Source organism: Mycteria americana, chromosome 15 (assembly GCF_035582795.1).
Source record: "Mycteria americana isolate JAX WOST 10 ecotype Jacksonville Zoo and Gardens chromosome 15, USCA_MyAme_1.0, whole genome shotgun sequence".
Taxonomy (NCBI): domain Eukaryota; kingdom Metazoa; phylum Chordata; class Aves; order Ciconiiformes; family Ciconiidae; genus Mycteria; species Mycteria americana.
Genome location: NC_134379.1, coordinates 4109631 through 4131668, shown reverse-complemented (window position 1 = coordinate 4131668; position 22038 = coordinate 4109631). Strand labels below are relative to the sequence as shown.

The window sequence follows — 22038 nt, the reverse complement described above, 5'->3', positions numbered from 1 at the left end:
TAAGGGATGGGAAGATTTCATACCTGCTTTTTTCTTCTTAATTAAGCTACGTGAATCTCAGGTCCTTCAAAACAAGGCTGTGGAAGGAAATCACCCCGTAATCACAGGTGATCCTTTAACTGCAGCGCGTGGGGAGGGTTACGTGAAGGGGAGGAAGGCAACGGGTGTCTCCAGTTCATCGCCACCTAATTCTGGGAGAGCATCGGGGAGATCCGGCTTTCCTTAATGACTTATCGTGAGAAAAGCTCATGCCAGGGGTTAATTCTTCACCCCATGTTCCCCTCTGTGAGGACAGAGGCTGGGAAAGCAGTCAGCTGCTTTTATTCTGTGGTCTTAATATAGAACAAAAGTGTAGTATTTTGTCCTAGATTTAACAGTTGGGGAAATAAAACTACTTTGGGTGGCAGGTGGTGCTGTCACATACAAGAAGACAATTCCAGGACAGTTGAGGATATCTGCTTATTTTACAGTCATAGAAATATGTTTAAATCGCAGCCATGGTGCACTCTAATGGGAATGTAGAGCCTAAGTGAATTATTGATTATTTGGCCCACTTGATAAGGAAGACAGAAGAGAAATTATGTCTAATATACCGAAATAGATTAGAAGCCTCCCATGGGTTGTAACAGAAGTGCAAGCGTGAGAAGGTCTTAAAACAGCCATCAGCTTTCATTACTGCAGGTACAAAAAGCCTTGAATTAGTGAAATACTTCAGGTGGAGATCCAGGGAGATGGGTCTGGTCCATGCCTGGCGGATTTGTTTGCCCTGATTGCTCTCAGTAGTCGGTGTATGTGCTAACTGCCCATAAGTAGCCGCCTTCCTTCGTCTTCTTAGGTGAGCGTGGGAAGAAAATGTTCCAGTTTAACATGAAAATCTCAGGCACCATTTAAAGATTTAGGTATTCTCCAATCCACCCTACCCCAGTCTCCGGGGAGACTGTTCCCATGCCATTCTGCATTTATATTTCTCTACAGATAATTTCACTGATCCAAGGGCTGCTCGGAGGATTGCTGTAAAAGCTTTTCTTAAACCACAGAGAGTGCACATCTTTGGTAGTGGCTTTGTACAAGCGTCACTGACTTGTTTCCAATATTCAGCTCCTCACCTGTCTGGTTCGTGTGTGCGGGCTGACGGATGGATGGATGGATGGATGGATGGATGGATGGACTGTGCTCTGTGTGAGAATGCAAACAGCTGAGCCAAAGCCTAATCCTCCCCCCAGCCTGCGACCTTTTTATTCATCCTTGCACCTGGCAGGAGCAGCAATCATTCATGTATGTGGCCTCGGAAACAGCTGCAGCTCTGACACTGTAGTTAAATTTAAAAAGGGTGATGCAGGCGTACGTGTGAGGGTGGTAAATTAACAAAATAATTGCGAGCCCGTCAGAGACCAACTTTAAAGACAAAAGAAAACAGGCTTTTAAGAGTAACATTTCAGGCTTGCAGTGAGCATGCCAGGTCTCTTCTACAGAATACAATATAGGTTTGTGCAGAAACGTTTGCAGAACTGGGGCACAGAGACCTGAATCTGTAACTGTGATTCACTGCAGGTCAAGTCTCTGGCTGTGGCCATGTGCGGACAAAGCTACGGCAGCCTCGGACCAGCCGGCTCAGGAAGGGGTAAGGGTACAGGCTTCAGCGCAAGCCGTGCGGGGTTGTGTGGCCAACAGCAAGAGGACGAGCGATTGCCGTAGCAGTTACCTCATCCTTCGTGCCGGCAGTAGCTAAGTGAGGTCTGGCTGAGGAGCTTCTACAGGGCTGTGCCACGCACAGGATTGCAGCGGAGATGTGCTCTCAGGGCAGATTGACACTGCAAACCCTTTCCCAGCACAGAAATACCGGTATTTTATTCTGGCAAAGCAATTCCTAGCCTGGATCCGGCCATACGCTGTCCCTTGCCACCTGCTGAACAAAAGAAGCTAAGCCAGTAGAAGTGCAGATTAGCTGCCAGCACTGTATTTCCTGCAGCCTTTTTTAGCAGAAACCTGTGAATGCAGTTACGAGTAACCTGGTTATCCTGGCAGAAGGCTGCACTGTAGAAATTGTTGTTTTCCACGGAGCTGAACACAAGGAAAATCTGTTCGTTATGCAGGAGAAAGGCTAAGGCATCTGATTCTGTCTTCAAAAAGAAGCAATTCTTAACAAGCGGAGCAAAATTTGAAATAGAACTTGTTGATTTGTAAATGTTTTGTAGCAAGGCACTGTAAGATAGCAGATGGAGATGTAAAAGGGGTTTTGTTTTTTTGCTGTGTCTAACACCTCCTTTCTACAGTGCTCATCCTCTGTTTTAAGAATAACGCTTTTTCAATAATGACTCACAGCCAGCGCCACAAAAATCCTGGCTGTCAGAAAAACTGCTGGACGTCTGACAGGAGTGCAGCTCGTAGGGAACATGGGTTTATTCTGTTTGTCTGTACTGAAATTACAGCTCGGGGATCTTTCTTCTAGAAAGTGGCTCTACTTAGAGATTCCAGGCACAAGGCAATTATCTGTCTTCGCTTGCTCAATGTAATTAATAGATGTGGTTTTCTTCACAGGCACCAGGGGATGCTGTATTTGTCATGGAACAGACCACTTTGTCCAGGGCAAGGGCAAGAAAATTCCCCAGGAAGTCAGGCCTCTCCCCTGGGAAGACCAATAAACCTGTGGTGTGCAAGTAGGGACTGGAATATTCCCCATATCCTGGTACTTCTCTGCTCATCAGAAAAGAAAAAGCTATCCTCTGCTCAGAAGGGGAAAGAGACATCCTCAGGAATAATTCAGTGCAGGAAGCTGGCAGAGCTACAGCTCTCTATCACCTCACAGAATGTGCAGTTATGTGTAAAGCCAAACCTTAGGAAAAGAGCAATTTCAGCCTTCCTGGCTAGCCTGGAAGTAACCGTGCTGCCCTGTGCAACGCGGTTACTGACAGAGCAGCTGCGTGGGTAGAAACGCATTTTTACCGAGTTATTGGAGCAGGGAATTGTGCTAGGATTACTGGGTTCTGCCCCCAGCTCTGCCTTTGATTTGTGGTGTGTGCAGACCCCTTAATTTGTTTCTGTTTTCCCCATCTGTGAAACTGAGATAAGATCACAAGGGAATTGTAGAGTGTGATTCATTAATGTTTATTAGACAGAGGGAAATCCTTAAATGAATGGCACTGTATTCCAGGAGGACAAAGTTCAAGACTGCAAAGAGGTTGATTAAAACCAAATCTGCTATTCCCCAGCTAGGAGGACAAAAAAAGAAAATTGAAAAACCTTACCTACCCCTACGTCTGCCAAAAGCAGTATGTGATTTAAATAAAATCAAGCAGAATGGGCAAGCGTGCATGCATTCATGCATACAGATGTACCTATGAAAACCATTAAATACTTATTAGTAAATGTATACCAAAAAGTGTAATGAGGGTGTGTTCGAAGTTTCCAATAAGAAATAATAAAGCAGTGTATAGGATCACCATTAACTGTGTGAGTTACTAGTGGCAACACGGCATTAGAACGCCATCAGGCAATACATATGGTACGCTTTCAGAAAGGGACGTAACAACATACAGTGTATTGGCACGTTCCATTATGTACCTACGTGAACAGAGCTATAGCTTGGGTATAGTAATCTTACTGCTAGACTGACGTGCTTTTCATGCTTAGAGAGGAGCATTTAAGTTATTTTAGGTAATTGCTACAGGAGAGCCTCAGGCAGAAGTGGAAGATTTATACACCTTAGTGTATACACCTTATACATTTATACACCTTAGTGTATTATACACCTTAGTGTATACATTTATACACCTTAGTGTATAAATTCCTATTAAAAGTAGGAACCTGCACGTTGCAAAAAAGACCAATGTGTGAATGATTTGTTGATAGCTGATGGATAGTTTGTGTACCTTTGGAGAAGGGATTTGCCTGTCTTTTTTTTTGTCCGATTGTTGCAAACATCTCAAAGCAATGAACCCAGAGACATAATACCCCGTGTCTCTCCTAGTTGTGGTACTGTAATGAAACAGTTACTGCAATGTTCTCTTCTCTCTGGCTACATTAGTAAGGAAGGGCAGAAAAACAGCTTATCTGCCATAATTTTACAATTTTACAATTGTAGTCAGACTAAACAAATATTTATAGGTTACACATATCTGAAGTTGGCAACACTGGGGACTGATGTAACATTTTCCAAGCCTCAGAGCGCGTTGCCAGCGTTCCCGGCTCAGCCCTCACCATGATGCCTGAGCCAGTAGGTCAATATTCCTCCCATTGTGTCAGAGGTAGAAAGTGAGGCGATTGGGGATAACTGGAGTCAGTAGGTGGCCTAAATTTGGTCCTGGTATGATGACAAATTTACCGTGTGCTTCTTGTCACTGATACAGCCTAGTGGAGGGTGAAACATTAAATACACAGGACTTGTAAGGGAAACAAACGGTATGACGTACAGACAAAACACAATGCAAAAATTGCACTTTAGCAGAAACGGGGATTCAGTTGCAGCCGTTAGGCACAAGTTGGGAACCTGGGCTGCAGGCTGGTTTCATGTTAAGCGTACATCGCTTGCCACCTTCAGGTCGTACGTAAATTCACAGACGTTGCCAGAAAGCTGAGGCCTTCGGTCAGGCCTCAGGCAGATCCGAGCATCCCCAGTGTGGTAAATCACGGAGACTTGATTTTATGGAGCTGTTTCCTCCCATCGTGTCTCTTCCTTACACTGTGTAGATGGTGAGGGGCTATTTTACCTGTTGAGAGAGAGCCACTGGTTACGTCACCCGCCACCAGTTTGACTTTACGCCGCAGCTGACCTGTGCCAGAGCTGGAAGGGCTGAGGTGCTGGGCCCCTCCGGCCAGAAGGTGCCCCGGGGCGGCACAGGGAGAGGTGCCGCTGGGTTTCCCTGCGCTGGCAACGTCCCTGGGGAAGGAGCAAGTGCCACTGTGAAAAACTGCAGCGCATTTGGGGGAAAAAAATAACGGTTTTGGCTACCCAGAGGGGGAGCTGCTGCCTGGGGCAGAGCGCTGAGGAGAGGTCGGGGGCGGGGCCTGCTTGGGAGGGCGGGGCTTCACGAGGCGGGGCTTAAGGAGGAGGCGGGGCGTAGAGCCCCGCGCCTGCCGTTAGGCGTGCGTAAACAGCGGATGTCATCGGCGCGCGCGCCGGCGCCGCTTCCGCGTGAGGTCACGTGAGGGGGGAGCGGTGTCGCACCTGACGGGGCGGCCGTTGGGGCCCTCGGCCGCGGCCTCTTCAGCCTCCATGGAGGGCGCCGGCCTGCCCATCCGCCGGTACCGCCGGGCCCTGGTGGAGGCCGTGAGGGAGCAGCCCTTCCTCATCGTCACCGGCGAGACGGGCAGCGGCAAAAGCACGCAGCTGCCCAAGTACCTCTTCGAGGCAGGTAACGGCCGGGGAGGGGGGAAACCCCTGAGAGCCCCCCTCGGCTCTGCGGCCTCGGCCCCGAAACGTTGGGAAATAAGCACAGATAAATGCAGATAATCGCCCTGTCCCCTCAGGGGGGGCGCAGCTTTGGGCTGTGCTGTGCGTGTGGTGGGCGGAGACGGCTTGATTAAACCTTGTAAACTAAAAAACTATGACCACATGTATATTATGAGGTACTCGTGTATAAACTGAGCAGCACAACTCAGTGTCCCTGTTCTCCCCGTCTCTCCCGTAGGCCTCGCCAAGCACGGGGCTATTGGTGTCACCCAGCCCCGGCGTGTTGCCACCATCTCGGTGGCACAGCGGGTGGCCGAGGAGATGGGGTGTTCGCTGGGGAGTGTCGTTGGGTACCAGGTCCGCTTCGATGACTGCACCACCGAGGTAGGGCTCTGAGGGCTGTGTTCCCGCAGGTGTTGTCGTGGCAGGGTGGGCTGTGGCTCGGTTTTTTCCTTGTGGGCCTCTCCGTGGAGTGGCACAGCCCTGTTGCCTCTCCTGGGGCTTTGCATGCAGAAGGGCTGAGAGCCTTGAGAAGCCATCTGTCCCAGTTGTGGCGAAGCTGCAGTTGTATGCATCATATAACTCATTTGATCAGGTTTTTTGAACACTTTACAAGTAAAACATTGCCAAGCACCTGTGATGCAGTGCATAAGCACCTGTGATGCAATCTCAGTGTGTGTTCTGGACAAATATGTGATCTATGTAGAATTGTTTGCTTTACTTTAAGTAAAAATCCAGGATAACAGCTGAATGTCTTAATTAAACCTTTCAGGATACTGCCATCAAGTATATGACTGATGGCTGCTTATTGAGGCAAATATTGGTAGACCCCCTTCTCAGCAAGTACAGTATCATCATTTTGGATGAAGCCCATGAGCGGAGCCTCAGCACTGTGAGTGTTGCCTTATATCTGTCATTTGGGTCACTGTTTCTCCTTTACTGAGGTCTGCTTGTACTTTTCTTTCACTTCTGCACAATCCCCAAGGATTTTGGCTGACTTTCCATGGATGCGCTTTATCCTTTTGCTGTCCTAAGACCATAGAATTGCTGCTCCGTTTATTACATGCTGCATAACCTGAAAATAAGGTGCAGCCTGTAATCCTGTTGGAATTCTTGTAGCTGTTGTTGCATTTGAAAGCAGTTAAAACTTGGCTGGCTATTGGGTACTTTCCCAGAATTTCCAGGAGTTTGAAGCCAGCACAGTGAACACAGACTTTCTAGAATCCTAATTTTAAAAAAACACACACAAAGAAACAAATCCCTGAAATATCTCTTACTCTAAGGCCTAATGGTTCTTAGGGTGTGTATATGACTGTGCAAAGAGATTAGAGCTTTAGGGATCATGGAAGTGTCTAGACTGACCTAAGTACCACAAGCTATCAAATGTCACTCTGACCCTTCTGTGGCAAGCAAAGTGAGACTCGAGTCACTGAGTCCTCAAGAGATTGTGTTGTGTGTCAAACAACCTACCAGTCCAGCTGGGGAAAAGGGAAAATGCTTTCTGAATCCCGGTTCTGCCCTCAAGTGTCTGAGGGTATTGCAAGTAATTGAGCTAGGGTGATGTAAGAAGCTACTGCTCCATCACCTGTGCTTAACTAAAAGGAGCAGATTTTTAATCCAGAGCACTGCAGAGTAAAATAAACTTGCTGAAGTCGTAACAATAAATAGTACAACAAAGGAGAGTGCGCACTCAGTCAGGTAACGTATGCTGGACAAAGGTGATGACTTTTTAAAAAGGGTCTGAGGTAACTGCTGGCAAATGACTTGACGATGAGAGTATAAAAATGAAAATCAAAGGATTTTAAGTTACACTGATTCTGTTTATAGGCTGTGAGAAGAGCTGATAAAAAATTAATTAAATTCTAGAAACCAATTAGCGTACTTACAAGACAACCAGGGTAAGTGTATGTATTCTTCTGAGCACGTAGGCCCTGAAGATGTGATTTTCTATCTTCACTGTATCAGTAGGATATAATCAGTCCCTTCCAAGTTCATCAGGCGCTTCTAAGAAAACTGGGGTACTAATATAAGTTGCTTCTGTTTTTCTGTTAGGATATTTTATTTGGTTTGCTGAAGAAACTATTTCTACAGAAGAAACCACCAAACAGGAAGACGGCCATGAAAGTGGTGGTGATGTCAGCCACCCTGGAGGTTGATAAACTCTCAGAGTTCTTTGGACACTGTTCAGTGCTGCATATTCCAGGAAGAAGTTATCCCGTCAAGGAGATATTCTGCAACCTGCTCAGCCCAAGGGACGTAGGCAGCTCTGCGTATGTTACAGAGGTCTGGTCTGTTTTACTTTGTTTCTGTGTTGCGTTCTCTGTTCTTGGTATGATTATCTGTGAAAGACCACAAGAATTAGCTGCTGTATTGCTGTGTTCTTAGCATCTCTGCAGGATAGAGGGAAGAATTAGTACTATGACTTTTAGAAAGAGTAAGTGAGATTCCAGCTGTTATTGGCGTGTTTGTTGTTTGTTTCAGGCTGTAAAAGTGACATTGGATATCCACTTAAATGAACCAGAAGGCGACATCTTGGTTTTCCTGACAGGTGAGAGTTTTTCTTTCAACAACTGATGGCTATTCCAGGTGAAGCACAGCATTGCCAACAAAACAGTACATCCTTCCAATGACTGTCTAGTTTGTCCCAGAGCAGTAAGTAGAGGAGGGAAGGTTGCAGGTTGACGCACATAGTCTTGTGAAGTGATAGTTTTCAGAGCATGTTTAGGTATATCCATACCTATGAGATCAGATAAGAAAAATATTAACTTAAAAACTTGCATATGTTCTTTTCTTCCTATGCCAAATGTACTCTGTTTGTATTGTCTACGTGGTTTATTTTGTTGTTAATTCATGAAGGGAGAATTTCTTTAGCTGCAAAACCCTACAGCAATGTATGGGCCAGGCACTTATGCAGTCATCTTTTAAGGAAAGCCTTGGTGAGAGGCACTGTGGAAAGACTGGATGTCACCTCCTAAACTAACTCTTATAAATATTATTTCCTTCTTGTAATGGTGTTGATGACTCTTGGCAAAACAATCTTGTTTAGAGATGTTGCAAACTAGGAAGGCAGAGTTGTAGCTACATAGGTTGCTTAAATGCTTTTGTATGTTTTTTTAGGTCAAATTGAGATAGAAAGAGCTTGTGACTTACTTTTCAAGAAAGCAGAATCTATTGATTACCGGTATGAAGTACATGATCGGTCTGTTGAAGGCCTGCTTATTTTACCATTGTATGGGTCAATGTCAACAGGTAAGAGCATATAATGTCATATGGAACTTAATTAACATAAATGTTAACTGCAAGAGTTGTTATAAACAGTATCCTGATCAAATATTCTATTGTGATTGCAAAAAATGGTATTAATTAACCCATTTGTTACAATACTGTAGCACTATGGGTTTTTTTTGTGGTGTTCGTAAACTAATCAAACTTCAGCCTTCTCTGTACTTGGACAGAAGCCTCCAGTTAAAATTCACATTCACTGGAAATGGCTTCACATGGCATCAAGGTCTCCAGCTTAGGAAGGGGATATTGTGTAACTGAAGGTTCAGATGTCTTATTTAGGCCCTCACATTTTATTTTATATGGAAAAAGATATTGCCAGTAGGTTTTTGGTGATGCGAGTAGACCTGTAAGGGAAGATAGAAGTAGTACAGTGTTACACAATATAGAAAAGTACAGGTTATCAGAATGAGTCAGTCTGTTTTATTTGGCAGCATTACCACAGTTAGTTTCGACGCATTAAAAACAAAGGCCCTTTGACCTTTACTGACACAGACACTGTATTTTCAGATGAACTTGAGTGTGATGTTGTAAATGTGTGGGTGTATGAATGTAGAAGTATGCAGAATGCCAAGAGGCTGAAGCAGTGTTCAGAAGAGCAGGACAGCAACTTCCATCTGGAAGTGCTGCTGAGAGGAAGGATCTGGTAATGATCTCCAGAGAGGGAGCAAAATTTTTACCTTCTTGAAAGAGCAAAATGAAAAGTTGCATAAAAGAAAGGTATAGCTTCTTCCTTACTCCATGATAGGTGTTCAATTCCTGAGAATTATTATTTTTTTTTCTTTTGTGGTAGTTTCTCAGAGGCCGTTGTATTTGAATACTTTTAAACACACAAGAGAGAATTTTCCTTTAAATAAATTTTTATATTTTTCAAGTATAATTGAGAAAATTTCAGGGGAAAGTTGAATTTCCCCCTCCCTTTTTGTTCCTTGGAAAGCAAAATGAATTAATGGAAACTGCATATGCTGCTTTGTTACATGTTAAAAGAAGATTTGCTGGAAACACAGGGGATTTAACTGAATCTTTTCATGTTCACCTTGACTTGCTCTGATTGTTAAAACCCTTCAAATCCTTCATGAAGATTCTGTTAAGACCAGACATCTTGTTTGTTTTTCCTAGCGCTGGGTTTGGAAGCATTCAGGAGAGCTGGCCTTTCTTGATCTCAAAATCTTCTTGAATATGCAAGCAAGAAATAAGATATTTTCTGATTTCTGGCATATGCTAAAATAATACCGAATCTATATTTTAGAATGTTATGTGATTCACTTTCTAATTTCATTCAAATGACTTTCACTAAGCATTTGAGTAAGTTTGCACAGTGTTAGAGATGTGGTTTGAAATCAGAGCATTGTAACATAACATAACAGATTGTTTGACTGACTACCTGTCATTTTAGAGCAACAGAAAAGAATATTTTTGCCAGCTCCCACAGGCATTAGAAAATGTGTGGTGTCCACAAACATTGCTGCAACATCTCTGACGATTGATGGAGTCAGGTACTGTTCCCTACCCTTCATAAAAGCTGTAACAGAGGGAAGAATTCAGAACGTTCTGCTAGATTTGGAAAAACGTGTCTGACTTCCTTCTGCTACTATACCTGCCCAATAATTACCTGTTGCCTTTTTTGTGTGTATAGTGAATAAAAAACCCCTTGATACTATTATATAGTTTTACAGATGACTAATATTATTGGACCCGAATTTGAAATCAAATCTCAGCTCCATTAAGTGAGCATAGTCTCCTTGGGTGCTGGGAGGTATTATCTGTAACATCCTTTAGACTGAACCATTGCAGGGCTGCGGCTGACCAGCAAAGTGCAGCTACCTGTTCGCAGAGATTGTAGGGTAAATGTGTTCTTGCTTTGATGATATGCACATGGCAGTTACCTGTCTGTCTACTGAGACCTCTGTTGTTTTCTTCTCTGACAGAGTATGAATCTTTTTCAGATATGTAGTAGATAGTGGATTTGTGAAGCAGTTGAATCATAACCCCCGAGTTGGCTTGGACATACTGGAGGTGGTTCCCATTTCAAAGTAAGTTTTAAAAAGGTCATGTGCTTGGCGTTTCTGGGAGTTGCTCTGGCAATACTGTGTATCACTTGATCTTTAAAAAAAAAAGGGGGGGGGGTTGAGGTTCTGTAATTTAAAGCCGTTTTGTTTGCTGCTAAATAGAAAGTGGTTCAGGACATATAATTTCCTCTAAGTTACAGGCATTAAGAAGGAATTGACAATGCATTGTCTGTAGTCTGAACAGTGGCTCACATGTCATCTTGCATTTGCTGAATACAACAGCCTGATTCAGAGAAGCTTAAAAAAATCTTCCTTCGCATAGAAATGCTTCTTCATTCTGCTAATTCTTGTATAGCTGGATTTCTCAGTTGCTGCACAGTATAATATATCTTCCATCTACAAGCATAGAAATTACTATTATTTATCGTAGTTACAGTGTGCTTCTTTGGATAATAACAGAAAGGATCAAGAGTTTGGATTTATTTTTTTCCTTGCCTTCCTGTTTTGGAAGGAGCGAAGCAAGGCAACGAGCTGGCCGAGCTGGCAGGACATCATCTGGAAAAAGCTATCGACTATACAGCAAGGAATTCTGGGAGCAATGCATGCCTGATCACACGGTCCCAGAGATCAAGAGGACCAGTCTGACATCTGTGATCCTCACCTTGAAGTGCCTTTCCGTGCATGATGTCATAAGGTAACCTCCACTGAGGGGGAGGATTATCATTTTCTCCCTGGGTCTCAGCAGCAAGGCAGCACAGGCACCAACAGCCTATTGGCAGGATGCAGGATTAGGTCCCCGGCCAACTGTGACACTTCAATACAATCAGCTTTTCTGCTCTTCTCCTCAGTCTTTAATGCCAGATTGGATCTTGAGCTCAAGTTCAGTTTGAGATTCTGCCAAAACTAGCTCCTCCTCTCCAAAATTAAATAGTTAATAGCGTTCCTTTAAAATACTGATGTTTATATCCCAAAAGCTTCATCTCTGTGGAATCGTTTAATTTTAGGATCATACATGTGCAGAAAATACAGTTAATCTTTGCATGTGCCACGCTGGGATTTGTCATCATAATTCTTCAGCCTGAGGCTGTACATGTAGTAACACACCTGTATACTGAAGATGCTTATGTGCACCTTGGTCAGAAACCTGTACTGGCAGGTTACAAAAGTATTTTAGTAAATATGAAAACTAACAAAGCTATACTGAGTCTGAACAGTGAGATTTTTTAATTTCATTTTTTACTATAGATTTCCCTATTTGGACCGCCCTGAAGAAAGGCATATTTTAGAAGCTCTCAAGGAACTTTACCAGTGTGATGCTATTGACAGGTAAAAAATAAGGGGGTGTAGTCACTACAAGAATTTAAAATCTAATGGTTTAACTGGTGTGAGTTGTTCATGTGGACTAAAGGACTTCCCCCAGCAGTAGAATATGTTTCCTCATTAGACCAGCAAGTTAACTACTGGGTTTTAATACACTCCCTGTAAAATTAGGCTTAGAGCATGGCTTAGGACTTGAGAGATACAGATTAATTTCTCTGCATTGTCCTGGAGTTGCTGAGTGACCTCAGACAAGTTACCTCAACTCTCTGTGCTGTAGCTCCTGATAGCAGATCCCAGACTGTTGTGACAAAGGTGCTTAGGCAATAGCTGTGAGGCCCATCCCAGAACTCAAGACAGGAAGCAAGATCTTATCCTAAGCTTGCAGGGATACTTCTTGCAAAAAAAATCTTAAGCATCTGATACACTTAAAAAGCTGGCATTGCCTGCCGTGAAGCAGGCATAAGCAAACTGGAGAAAGGTGAAACGTTCTTCTGCTAGTGACACTTGCTGCATGTCTCCAGCATCTATCTGGGCACACACAGACTGCAGTGTTAGAACAGTCCAGAGGGAAATGCTTCTTTCATGCTCTTTATCAGTATATGGTGGTTGACTTTGTGTGTGCATGTTCCAGTTTACATTTAAACATAGTTTTGTTGAATCTGGTATTTGAATCTTTTTTCTGGGATAAGGAGAGGCCACGTGACAAGACTGGGTGAATTCCTGGTGCAGTTTCCCCTCCCTCCCAACCTGACCTGTGCTGTCATAAAAGCTGCTTCTCTTGACTGTGAAGATCTGCTGCTTCCCATAGCAGCCATGTTGTCCGTGGAAAATGTCTTCATTCGTCCAGGTAGGAAGCACCTTATCCCAAAGCAGCCTTGGGTGGGTGGGGAATTCTCCTTGGGCAGGGAGGTCTCAGGCAATGGTTAGGCAGCACATGCTGCTTCACCTGGAGACCTTTTCTACAGCTTCCCTCTGTGGGGTTTTTTGCTCTCAGTAGTTTTCTGTGCTAATAGTTTGTGAGGCCACAGTATGTTACAGATGTATCTCAAGGCCATAAAGTGGGAACTGATTCTGTATTTTGAACAATGGTAGCACAAGCCTTTACTCGAGTGTAAGGATACTCCTGCCAGGGAGCAAGCTGGTCTCCTTAGTTGGGCCCAACACTGGTGGGAAACTTAAGTATTTACCTTAAACTAATGCTTTAAGTAACCCTTACGTTGCAGTGTGAGGAAGATTCCTCAAGTGCAATGCCTTGTCTCCCAGAGTACATCGTAGCAGATCTGTAGGGAAGAATGGTAAGGTTAGGACAAATATACAATGGCACTTTGCCTGTATGCTTTTACAGCTTTCTGTGGTCTTGGAGTCAGGGCAGATTGCATGCTAGGAATTGGACAGCAGCTATTCTAAAGACTTCAAAACAGCATGGAAGTGGGTTGCATTTGTCCCAAGGCTGTGAGCTGTAAAGCAACATATGCATAAGTGAGTGGATTGCTGAGAGGTCATAAGGGGAAAACCTGTGTTACAGGAGGGAAAAGGAGAAAAAAAAAAAACAACCCCAAACCCAAAAAACCCCCCAAAAACCACCAGAAAACCAAAACATACCACAGCAGATGTTTTGCTGTTGGTCTAAGTACAGACAACAGGGACTGATTAATTTGTTTTTAACAAATGAGGTCGCCTCTCGATTGGCTTTTCTGTTCAGTAACTCTGTTTAACCAAATAGATCTTTTAAGTTACTGTGAGAAGCTCAACTTGTCACTGCCTCCACTTCCAGTGTTCTTCTAAATAGAAAATGTAATTTTGCTGTGGTTCCAAGCTAGCACCTCTCACTAGTGCTAAACTGTCTCCCACGTCCTTCTTCCTATCTCCTTTCCCCTCCTGTCTGGCCCCCTTCCCCCCCAGCTGTGCTACATATAGTCTTTATATGTAGCACAGTCTTTGTGGGAGACCTTTGTCCTTTCTAGTCACTCACTGGCTCTTGTCCAGTTATCTCTGTAGTCTATTAACCGTGCCCGTTAATGCAACAGCTAAAGACACTGCTGACAGTACTGATAGCTTGGAGTCTGCTCTGGGGTCTTTCCCATTCCCACAAATGTGTGTTTGCTTTCCCATCCTCCATCTGGCAATATGCCCTTGTTATCTGTTCAGCTAGCTAATGCACACATGTTCGTTACTCTCCAGCAACCCCGTGTGTTAGGACGCAGAGACTCCCATCCCAAAGGCACTTGCTCATGTGCAATATGTATATGAACAGGCCTCCTTACTTCATTGGTGTTACTTTTAATACCCACAAACTTCTGACATCGTCTGCAGTATAGCAGCAATGCAATGCATTGGCCTTTGCAGCCATATCCCTCTCTACTAAAGGGAATAGGTTGTGCTGGGGAAGAAATTCTTTGGGTATTTAAAACTTGAAATAATACTTTGGAAATGTTGCTTTTGCCAATACATTCCTAGCATTTAGTGAAGGTGAATTCCCACTAAACTCACAGATCGCATTTTTTCTAGACTCTTATTTATTTTAAGACCTCCATTACTATGGTACTTGAGTACTAGGACAAAAGCGGAGTTAAATAGATTACATGGTGCTATGATGGGGTGGTTTCAACAGTCTTGTTTTTTTCTCTCAGGGCAAAACTTTCACTTGAGCTGTTTGTTTAAGGTCGCTGTTCCTTTATCTTTCCATGTCAGCATCTGAATTGATTGTGAGAGAGAAATACATAGAACCTTTCTTCCTAAGAGACTACCAGTCTTCATCTCTAGTGCTGACTGATGAGATTAATCACAGATTTAATGGCATCTACGTATTCTCATTCAGCAGTAGTGGAAGGAGGAAGAACTGTAAATGCAGCTGTGGAGGAGAGACAAATCTAAAAATAACATGAATAAAGAGCCAAGACTGTCAAACACACTTTGGAGAGATACCAATAGAAAATTAAGTAGGAGTGATAAATAAAAATTACTTTGTTGAAGTGAGATATAACTTGCTTCCGCAGGTGATTCTCAGAAGCAAAAGGAGGCAGAACTTCAACACCAGGAGCTTTCCTCACAAGTGGGAGGATGCAACGACTTTGCAACCCTCTTAAATATTTTTGAACAGTGCAAAGCAAGGTATAAAATGATTCCTTACAGTAAGTGGTTTTGCATTGTTCATAACTCCCAGCTGCTGATGGTTTTTAAATATATTGTGTATATGCACGCGTATGTACTCAGACCTAATTGCAGATTTATTCCTTATTGTGATCTGAAATTTCTATCAAGACACCTATTATTTAAACTAACAAAGTATCTAGCTGTGTAGGTTGCCTTCTTTGTACGACCGTAACAAAAAATAGAGGCAACTTTCTGCCTTCAGCTTACAAAGGGCTTCTTTATAATGCAAGTATTTCTGTTCTCAGCAAGTCTCCTTCAGCTTGGTGCCAGAAATACTGGATCCATTGGAGAGCTTTAAAATCTGCTTTTAGTGTGGAAAAACAACTTCGGGAAATAATCAGTAAACTGAAACAGGTGAAAAATATAATTTTTATATATGGTAGAATTATATAAGTTTATATTTAAGACATGTACTGAACTACTGAGCCTTTGCCAGATGGCTGTTGCTTTTCTCTAGTAGAAACTAATCCACTTAAATATTTATTAGAGCATCCTTGCTGTAGCTTGTGTAACTAACAGGTATGATGGTGGTAACACGCAAGGAGGAGGGATTTCCTTCTTTCCTCATGGTTTCCATAAGGTGAGAAACCCAGAGTTTAAAATCTATGGGATGGAGGGGGTATAGCCACTTTTTCTTCAGGAAAGATCCAGATTCATGTTGTTTTTTGTATACATAGCTGCCAGACTTCCCTAAAGAGACATTTGAAGGCTCCAGAACTGAAATACTAAGAAGATGTCTGTGTGCAGGATACTTTATCAATGTAGCTAGGAGGTAAGTAATAAAGTTTGGAGAATTGAATGGAAAAGATATTATGTGTATTCTTTAAAAGTGTAGCTGCATATTGAAACAGAATAGTAAGGCTGTATATTGTTAAAAGTAGCAATTGCTGCTGAAGGTGGTGTTTCTGCACAGGGCTGGAAGCCTGGTAGGTACTCTGCTTTTGACTCTCATTACATTCCTGGGGAAGTTGCTTACATCCTTGGAATAGTAGTTTTTCTATCTGTGAAATGAACTTGGAAGCTGATGAGTAGTTCCGGATATTAAACTAAAGGGCTTGGAAGTGTCCAGTTATCATGGCTGTCAAAGACTTCAATCCCAAACCCTGTTTATTATTGTGGTGTTATATCTGCAGTGTTACTGTGGTAAATTAGACAGATATATTTTATTCCTCATTGGTTTTTTTTACAGTTTAATTCTGGAAAGATCTTCCTCTGCTTATATATGAGTATTTTCTTCTATGCTGCTGCTGATTTGCTTAGTTTAGTGTTGCTGTCTAATTACAGCAAAGTATGTTTCATTGTAAATTTTTTTTTTTTTCCACAAACCTTTCAGATCTGCAGCCAGGACATTCTGCACAATGGACGGACATGGCAGCATAGTCTATATCCATCCTTCATCTACAGTAAGTTACCAAAGTCTGTTAATAAAGTAGCAAAGGATCTATAAAAGGACTAAGAGACAGGTCCCTGTAAACTCTTCCTCTTCTGTTTGGTTTGTGCTAACTTATGGACAGGAGAAGCACTGGTGCAGTGTTCATTTTGAGAGTGGGGAAGAGCCTCACTTCTTCAAATTTGGTAAATGTTTGGCTTATGAAATGAGTGTGACATAGACTGAACTTTCTCTCTGGCTCCTTGGATTTCCTGGGCAATTTTAAGCAAGTCATTATGCCTTAGTTTCCCTGTCTGAAAATTTAGGGTAATGTCAGCTTTATCTCATTCTTGCATCTGAAGCATTGGAAGATATTCCGATGGAGGGTGCTCTAGAAACAAAAATTCTTTTTATCAGTTCTGAAACAATCTTTTAATTTTTCAGCTATATAACCAGGAGGCTCTCCTCGAGTGGATCATCTTCCATGATGTCACAGTGACATCCAAAATCTATGTCCGGACAGTGTGTCCTGTTCGCTATGAATGGGTCAAAGACTTGTTGCCCAGATTGCATCAAATCGATGCATATGAACTGAGCAGTGTGGCACGGGAAGAAGTAACGGAAGAGGAAATAACCAAGTGGAAGCATAAGGAGGACCTTAAAAGGCAGTATGGTAAGCACATTACTAGTCCATATCTATGGCGTGTGTAGTTTTCTTGGTTGTTGTGGACATGTGTGTGCATATATGATGTCACTGAACGCATTCTGGACTAGTAGGTGTTAATCTGGATGTGCTTAACATGTTTGATGTGTAGCTCTGGTTGTTTTCTTACTACAGCTCTGCAATCCCTATTTGCCTGCCTCGGCAGTGTGTGTAGTGGTGTTTGCTTACTGGTTCTTGCCATGCTCCCCCCTTTTGGTTTAATATAGCTGACAGGAGCAGAACTTTAACCCAGAGTTGAATAAAAGCATTTTGAGTCTAACCATTAATTAAGTTCACAAAGAGTGTCTAGCCATAGATACCCAAAATAATACTGTCCTGAGAGAGAGAAGTCCTAAGGGCTATAGGGAAGGGGGGAGGACAAAAAAAAACCAACCCAAAAAACCTACCAAACAAAAAACACAGAAGAAAAAGTATCACATTTTGGTGGATGTCTCATTCTGACAATGAATTTAATGCCATGTGTTTAAATAAATTGTCAGTTTTAATTAAAACTGGTGCCTGCTAACTGATCTGGCTGCTTGACATTCTTTGAATTCTTCTGTCAGCAGGTTTCGTAAAGCAGCCAAGTATTCAGAGGGCCTCTTTACTCCTGAGCTGACCCTTCCAAAACATTAATTTAATATACGGTACAGGCACTGGCAATATAGATTCTCTTCAGTTTCCTTAACGATAGAAAAAATGTAGACTCTTGTGCTCAGACCAGCGTCTCTTTCTGTCCTGCATAATTGTATAAAACAACCCTTTAAAATGATAAAAACATGCATTGGATTTGGTTAAAATTTGCTGGAAAGGACATTTGTGTTCTTGGATAACGCAGAGGAGGCTCATCTATTTATCTGAAGTCCAAGGAACTGAGGTTTGTTCTCTTTGTCCCCTTTAACTTTTTGACTTCACCAGGCAACTGTAAATTAATTTGAGATTAATACTGACCTTACAGATGTTGTATTTCTGGGAGCTTTGTAAAAATAGGTGGCTGAATAGCTGACAAAGGCTTAATTAGTGCCCAATGGAAGGAAAGGCTGCATCATGAGCTGAAATATTATTTGACTCCAAGACAGAATAATTGCAAATATTCCAAGAGTGAATGCTGATTAAAGCTCCTTCCTCATATCAAAGAATCTGGTGCCCAGCCCCAGAGTGCTAGGAACAGGCTGCAGTAGCTGCTTCATTCACACAGTACTTAGGCTCTCAGAGTCTTTGAATGATTTTTTTTTTTTTTTTTTAAATTTTATTTTAAACTGAAAATATTTCCTGCTTTTCTTTCCTTCTGGGAGAAGCACTCCCAAGGTCTCGGCTCAGTGGGAGAATGTGCATTTCTAACGGCGTCTGATCTGGAGTATTGACTTTTCCCACTCCTTTATCTGTATGTTATCCTCCCTCTTCCTCCTACCTCTGGAAATTTATAAAGATAGTTTATTCTAAGCTTTTTTTTTTTTTCCTGCTCCCAGTGCTGTCCCTCTCCTGCCTAAACCTGAGTTTGAGATGTGTAATTTAGAGAAGAAATGGGTGCATAGAACACAAGATGTGTAGTATCTGTTACAATAAAAAGCAAGATACACATTTGGGGACGAGATGGGCCCAGCTGCAAATACTGACATGGGAGTTAAGGCATGACTTTTTTTTTTTTTTTTCCCCCCCCCTCCCTGCTGTGGTACAGTCTGTCCTCTCTGGAAGTCATTCAAATGACTGACTGGGACTTGAAAAACATTTGAGATTCTGTTGGGGGTTTTTGGGTATTTTACAAATAGGAGGAATTGTAATGCTGGGGTTTTTTTTTGTTTGGTTTTGGTTTTGACACCGAAGAGTATATTTCTCTCTCTCCTCTCCCCCCAGAAGGAGTCACAGACAACTCCGCAAAGAAGACAGAGAGAAGGAATGATGATCAATCAATACTGGATGCCCGAGCTCGATATCTTGAGAGAAAGCAGCAAAGAGCACAGGGTTTAAGTGGCCCATTGAAAGAAACGGGGTAATACTCGCAGCTGCTCTCCTCCCACTGTGAGGAGAGGCAGTTTGGTGCAGTCGTTCTGGTTATGTTTGCGTAATGCAAAATGTCCAACTGGAATGAAGGAAAACTTCTGCTTTGTGGTAAGTTTGAGTGCCATGGCATACAAACGCAATCTTCCTTTGCTGCATCCAGCAAGGAAAAGTTACCGAGCTGAATTTTGTTGCTACATGTCACTGGCAACAATTTAGTGGCCTCAAATGTGGATGAAGACATGATACTTACTGTGGTGCCAATTCTGTGGCATTTAGTTGACTTAGAAAGGTCTCAGTGGTCTCAGTGCCATTATTAATAAAATTTTCTTAAAGGTTTTTTTTTTTTTTAAAGGAGTGGAACTGTCAGTTTTTATCCATTTTACTTTGTATGGTTGTGGCTGTACAATCTTCACACTCATACACTACTCAGGAAAATGTGCAGGAAGTGCTCTTTTAATGAGGAAACCATCAGGGTCTAAATTCAAAAGGACGTTTGCCACCTGCATTCTGTGTTGCAGACAGTGTTGTTCCTACTGTGTATTGTGCTGTACCATGTACAGTGAGGGTTCTGGGTGAAGATGTCTTTGTATGCAAAGTATTTTGTAAATGTTTTCACATTCTTGCTAACTGCATAATTTTTGTCAGGGATGACTTAGCACTGTGTGGTTTCCATTTTGCAAAAAACCCCCCCAGCAGTCAATCCACTACTCGGCCAGGTTACGGCCTGCAGTCCGGCAGCAGGCCTGCTGCCTAGTGCGCTGTTTTTCTGAATTTGGTGACTGTTATTTTTAAAATGTATGGGTTTTGGTCTGGAGAGTGACTGTTTCAAATGTGTTAGAAAGAATACACAAGGAAATACTAGCTTTTTTTCCTTGACTCAAGTATATAAAAAGCAAAGAGCTGTGATGCTTTGTTATCATAAAGTTTGTTTCCTTCTCAATAAAGAGGTAATCCCCTTCTTTCCCCTTAATAATCCTAAAATGTTCCAGTGCTCCAGTGTGGAGCTTGTCTCTTTTGGTACTTTTCACTTTCAGTAAGTAACATTTTGTGTAAGACTATTTCCAAAAAACTGGAAGAACTTAGTGTCATTTTTCATGCCTCAGTTGTTTGCACTGTGCGTCACCTTCAGTTGCTTTTCAGGTAACTAGCTAACACCGTTAAAGTGAAGTTGTAAGTAAGCCTTAGCACTTACAACTTCATTGTAAAATGTTGTTGTAAAATGTTGAGCATTCCGCCTCTCTGCTGCACAGGCTGTAGCTGACTAGAAGCTTTCAAAAACCTTGGGATTCTCTTATGGGGAATATGATAATATTCTTCATAAAGAAGGTAGTAGGTCTGATAATTGTCCCTCTTTCTGTGATTGTACCTATTAAAATGAAAAAGCTGAGGCTGGTCTGCATCCTTGCCAAACCCAGCGAAGAAGGCGTTGATTCATATCTCGAGGAGCCGGAGAGGCTGCGGCATACGCTGCCGGATGCCACCTTGCGAGGCTGTAAGAAGCTTAACTCGAGCAACGCTGTAGTTGTCAACAGCAATAGCAGGAGCGAGCAGCGATGCCCGCAGCTGCTGTGCAAGCTTCAGTCGCAGAGTTCCTAACTGCAGGAGAATTGCTGCCGCCTGCCCCTTCTCTCTGCGTACAGAGCACAGAAACGGCAGCAAGATTAACGCCTTTCTAGTTCCTCAGGGAGTGCGTGAATCAAACGCTTACTGGTTGTGATCCATCTTTGTAGGAAGTGGCATGTTTACGATTCCTCTTTCGTTGGGCCCTTTATCCCGGGTTGAGATGGAAAAGGGGTTTGTTCTTTCACGCTGTTGCTCAGACTCTGCTTGAGAAGCCAGCACTTTTTCTTGACTAAACCTAGAGTCTGAATTTTACAAAACCCCACAAATTATTGCTGTTTACTTTGATTTATGTTATACTTGCACTGTCACAGCCACTTGCAAGTCAAATGACACCTGCACCACACACTAGGTCTGAGATCAGTAGCTAGAACACCCACTCTTGCCTGGGGCTATGTCTCTCTTGGCAGATACCAATGCTTTATTATTTTATTCTTTTTTTTTTTTTTTTTTACTTTCTTAGTAGCAAGAAGGGAGGGGGGCGTTTCCCCCTGTGTTCCAGGGCTGCTCAGAGGTTTTGAAATTGTGAATTTAAGACAAAGCAAAAATGGTATGAGGAAATAACCGTGAGATTGCAAAATAAGGAAAGATTGAAGACGAGCAGCGGTTAGGCGTTACAGCACATGGCATGCCCCCTGTGCTGCAGGCCGGGAAGGGGAGTTACGTTTTACCTGGTTCTGTGGGCTGAGGTTACAGCGTAAGTTAATAAACAGAGAAGAAAATTTGAAGGTTCATGATGTTACTGTACTTATTAACAGTGTTACGTGGGAAGGACTCCTGTGGAGCATCCCCAGAGTGTCAGGGGGCTGCTGCAGCCTCCGGTGATGGTCATTTACCTCCCGCGATTTTGGTGAAGGGAGGGAGGAAGCTCGGTACCGGCTTATGGCCCTTCCCGGCGTTGTTTTCTTTTTTTAATGGGAGGCGTCGGTGCACAGCAAGGAAAAATGCATCCTCCATCCGTTAAGATGCTACTCAGGGGAGCGCGGGGCCCGGCCGCAGCCGGGACGGTTGCTAAAATGGGGAAAAGCGGTGGGCAGAACGTGAGGGCGCCGAGAGGGGGAAGGGGCAGGGCCCTCACCGGCGGCCCCGGGCGCTGCCGGGCTCAGTGGGGGGAAAGGGATCGCGTCGCTGCCGGGGGCTGACCGGGGAAAGCCCCGGGGCCCTCGGCCGCCGCGCCGCTGCCGCCACGGGG

The 22038-nt window shown here is 43.2% G+C and overlaps 1 protein-coding gene across 4 annotated transcripts; it reads left to right on the top strand.

Annotated features, from left to right (window-relative positions):
• The first annotated feature begins 5128 nt into the window (after nucleotides 1–5128).
• On the top strand, nucleotides 5129–19570 carry DHX40 (DEAH-box helicase 40). 4 transcript variants are annotated; one of them, XR_012778018.1, is made up of 18 exons: nucleotides 5129–5351; nucleotides 5628–5773; nucleotides 6162–6281; nucleotides 7442–7672; nucleotides 7871–7937; nucleotides 8507–8638; nucleotides 10068–10167; nucleotides 10618–10704; nucleotides 11192–11374; nucleotides 11926–12006; nucleotides 12690–12847; nucleotides 14997–15111; nucleotides 15399–15507; nucleotides 15831–15925; nucleotides 16487–16556; nucleotides 16967–17195; nucleotides 18695–18854; nucleotides 19080–19215. XR_012778018.1 is itself a non-coding variant. In XM_075518222.1 (17 exons), exons 1-17 carry the CDS (start codon nucleotides 5213–5215, stop codon nucleotides 19217–19219), a joined length of 2199 nt encoding a protein of 732 aa, XP_075374337.1. In that variant the 5' UTR covers nucleotides 5129–5212; the 3' UTR covers nucleotides 19220–19570. The 4 variants fall into 4 exon arrangements, 2 of the variants coding, with proteins under 2 accessions (XP_075374337.1, XP_075374336.1); XR_012778019.1 differs by having other exon boundaries at nucleotides 19083–19194; XM_075518222.1 differs by lacking the exon at nucleotides 18695–18854 and having other exon boundaries at nucleotides 19083–19570.
• Nucleotides 19571–22038: the final 2468 nt, after the last annotated feature.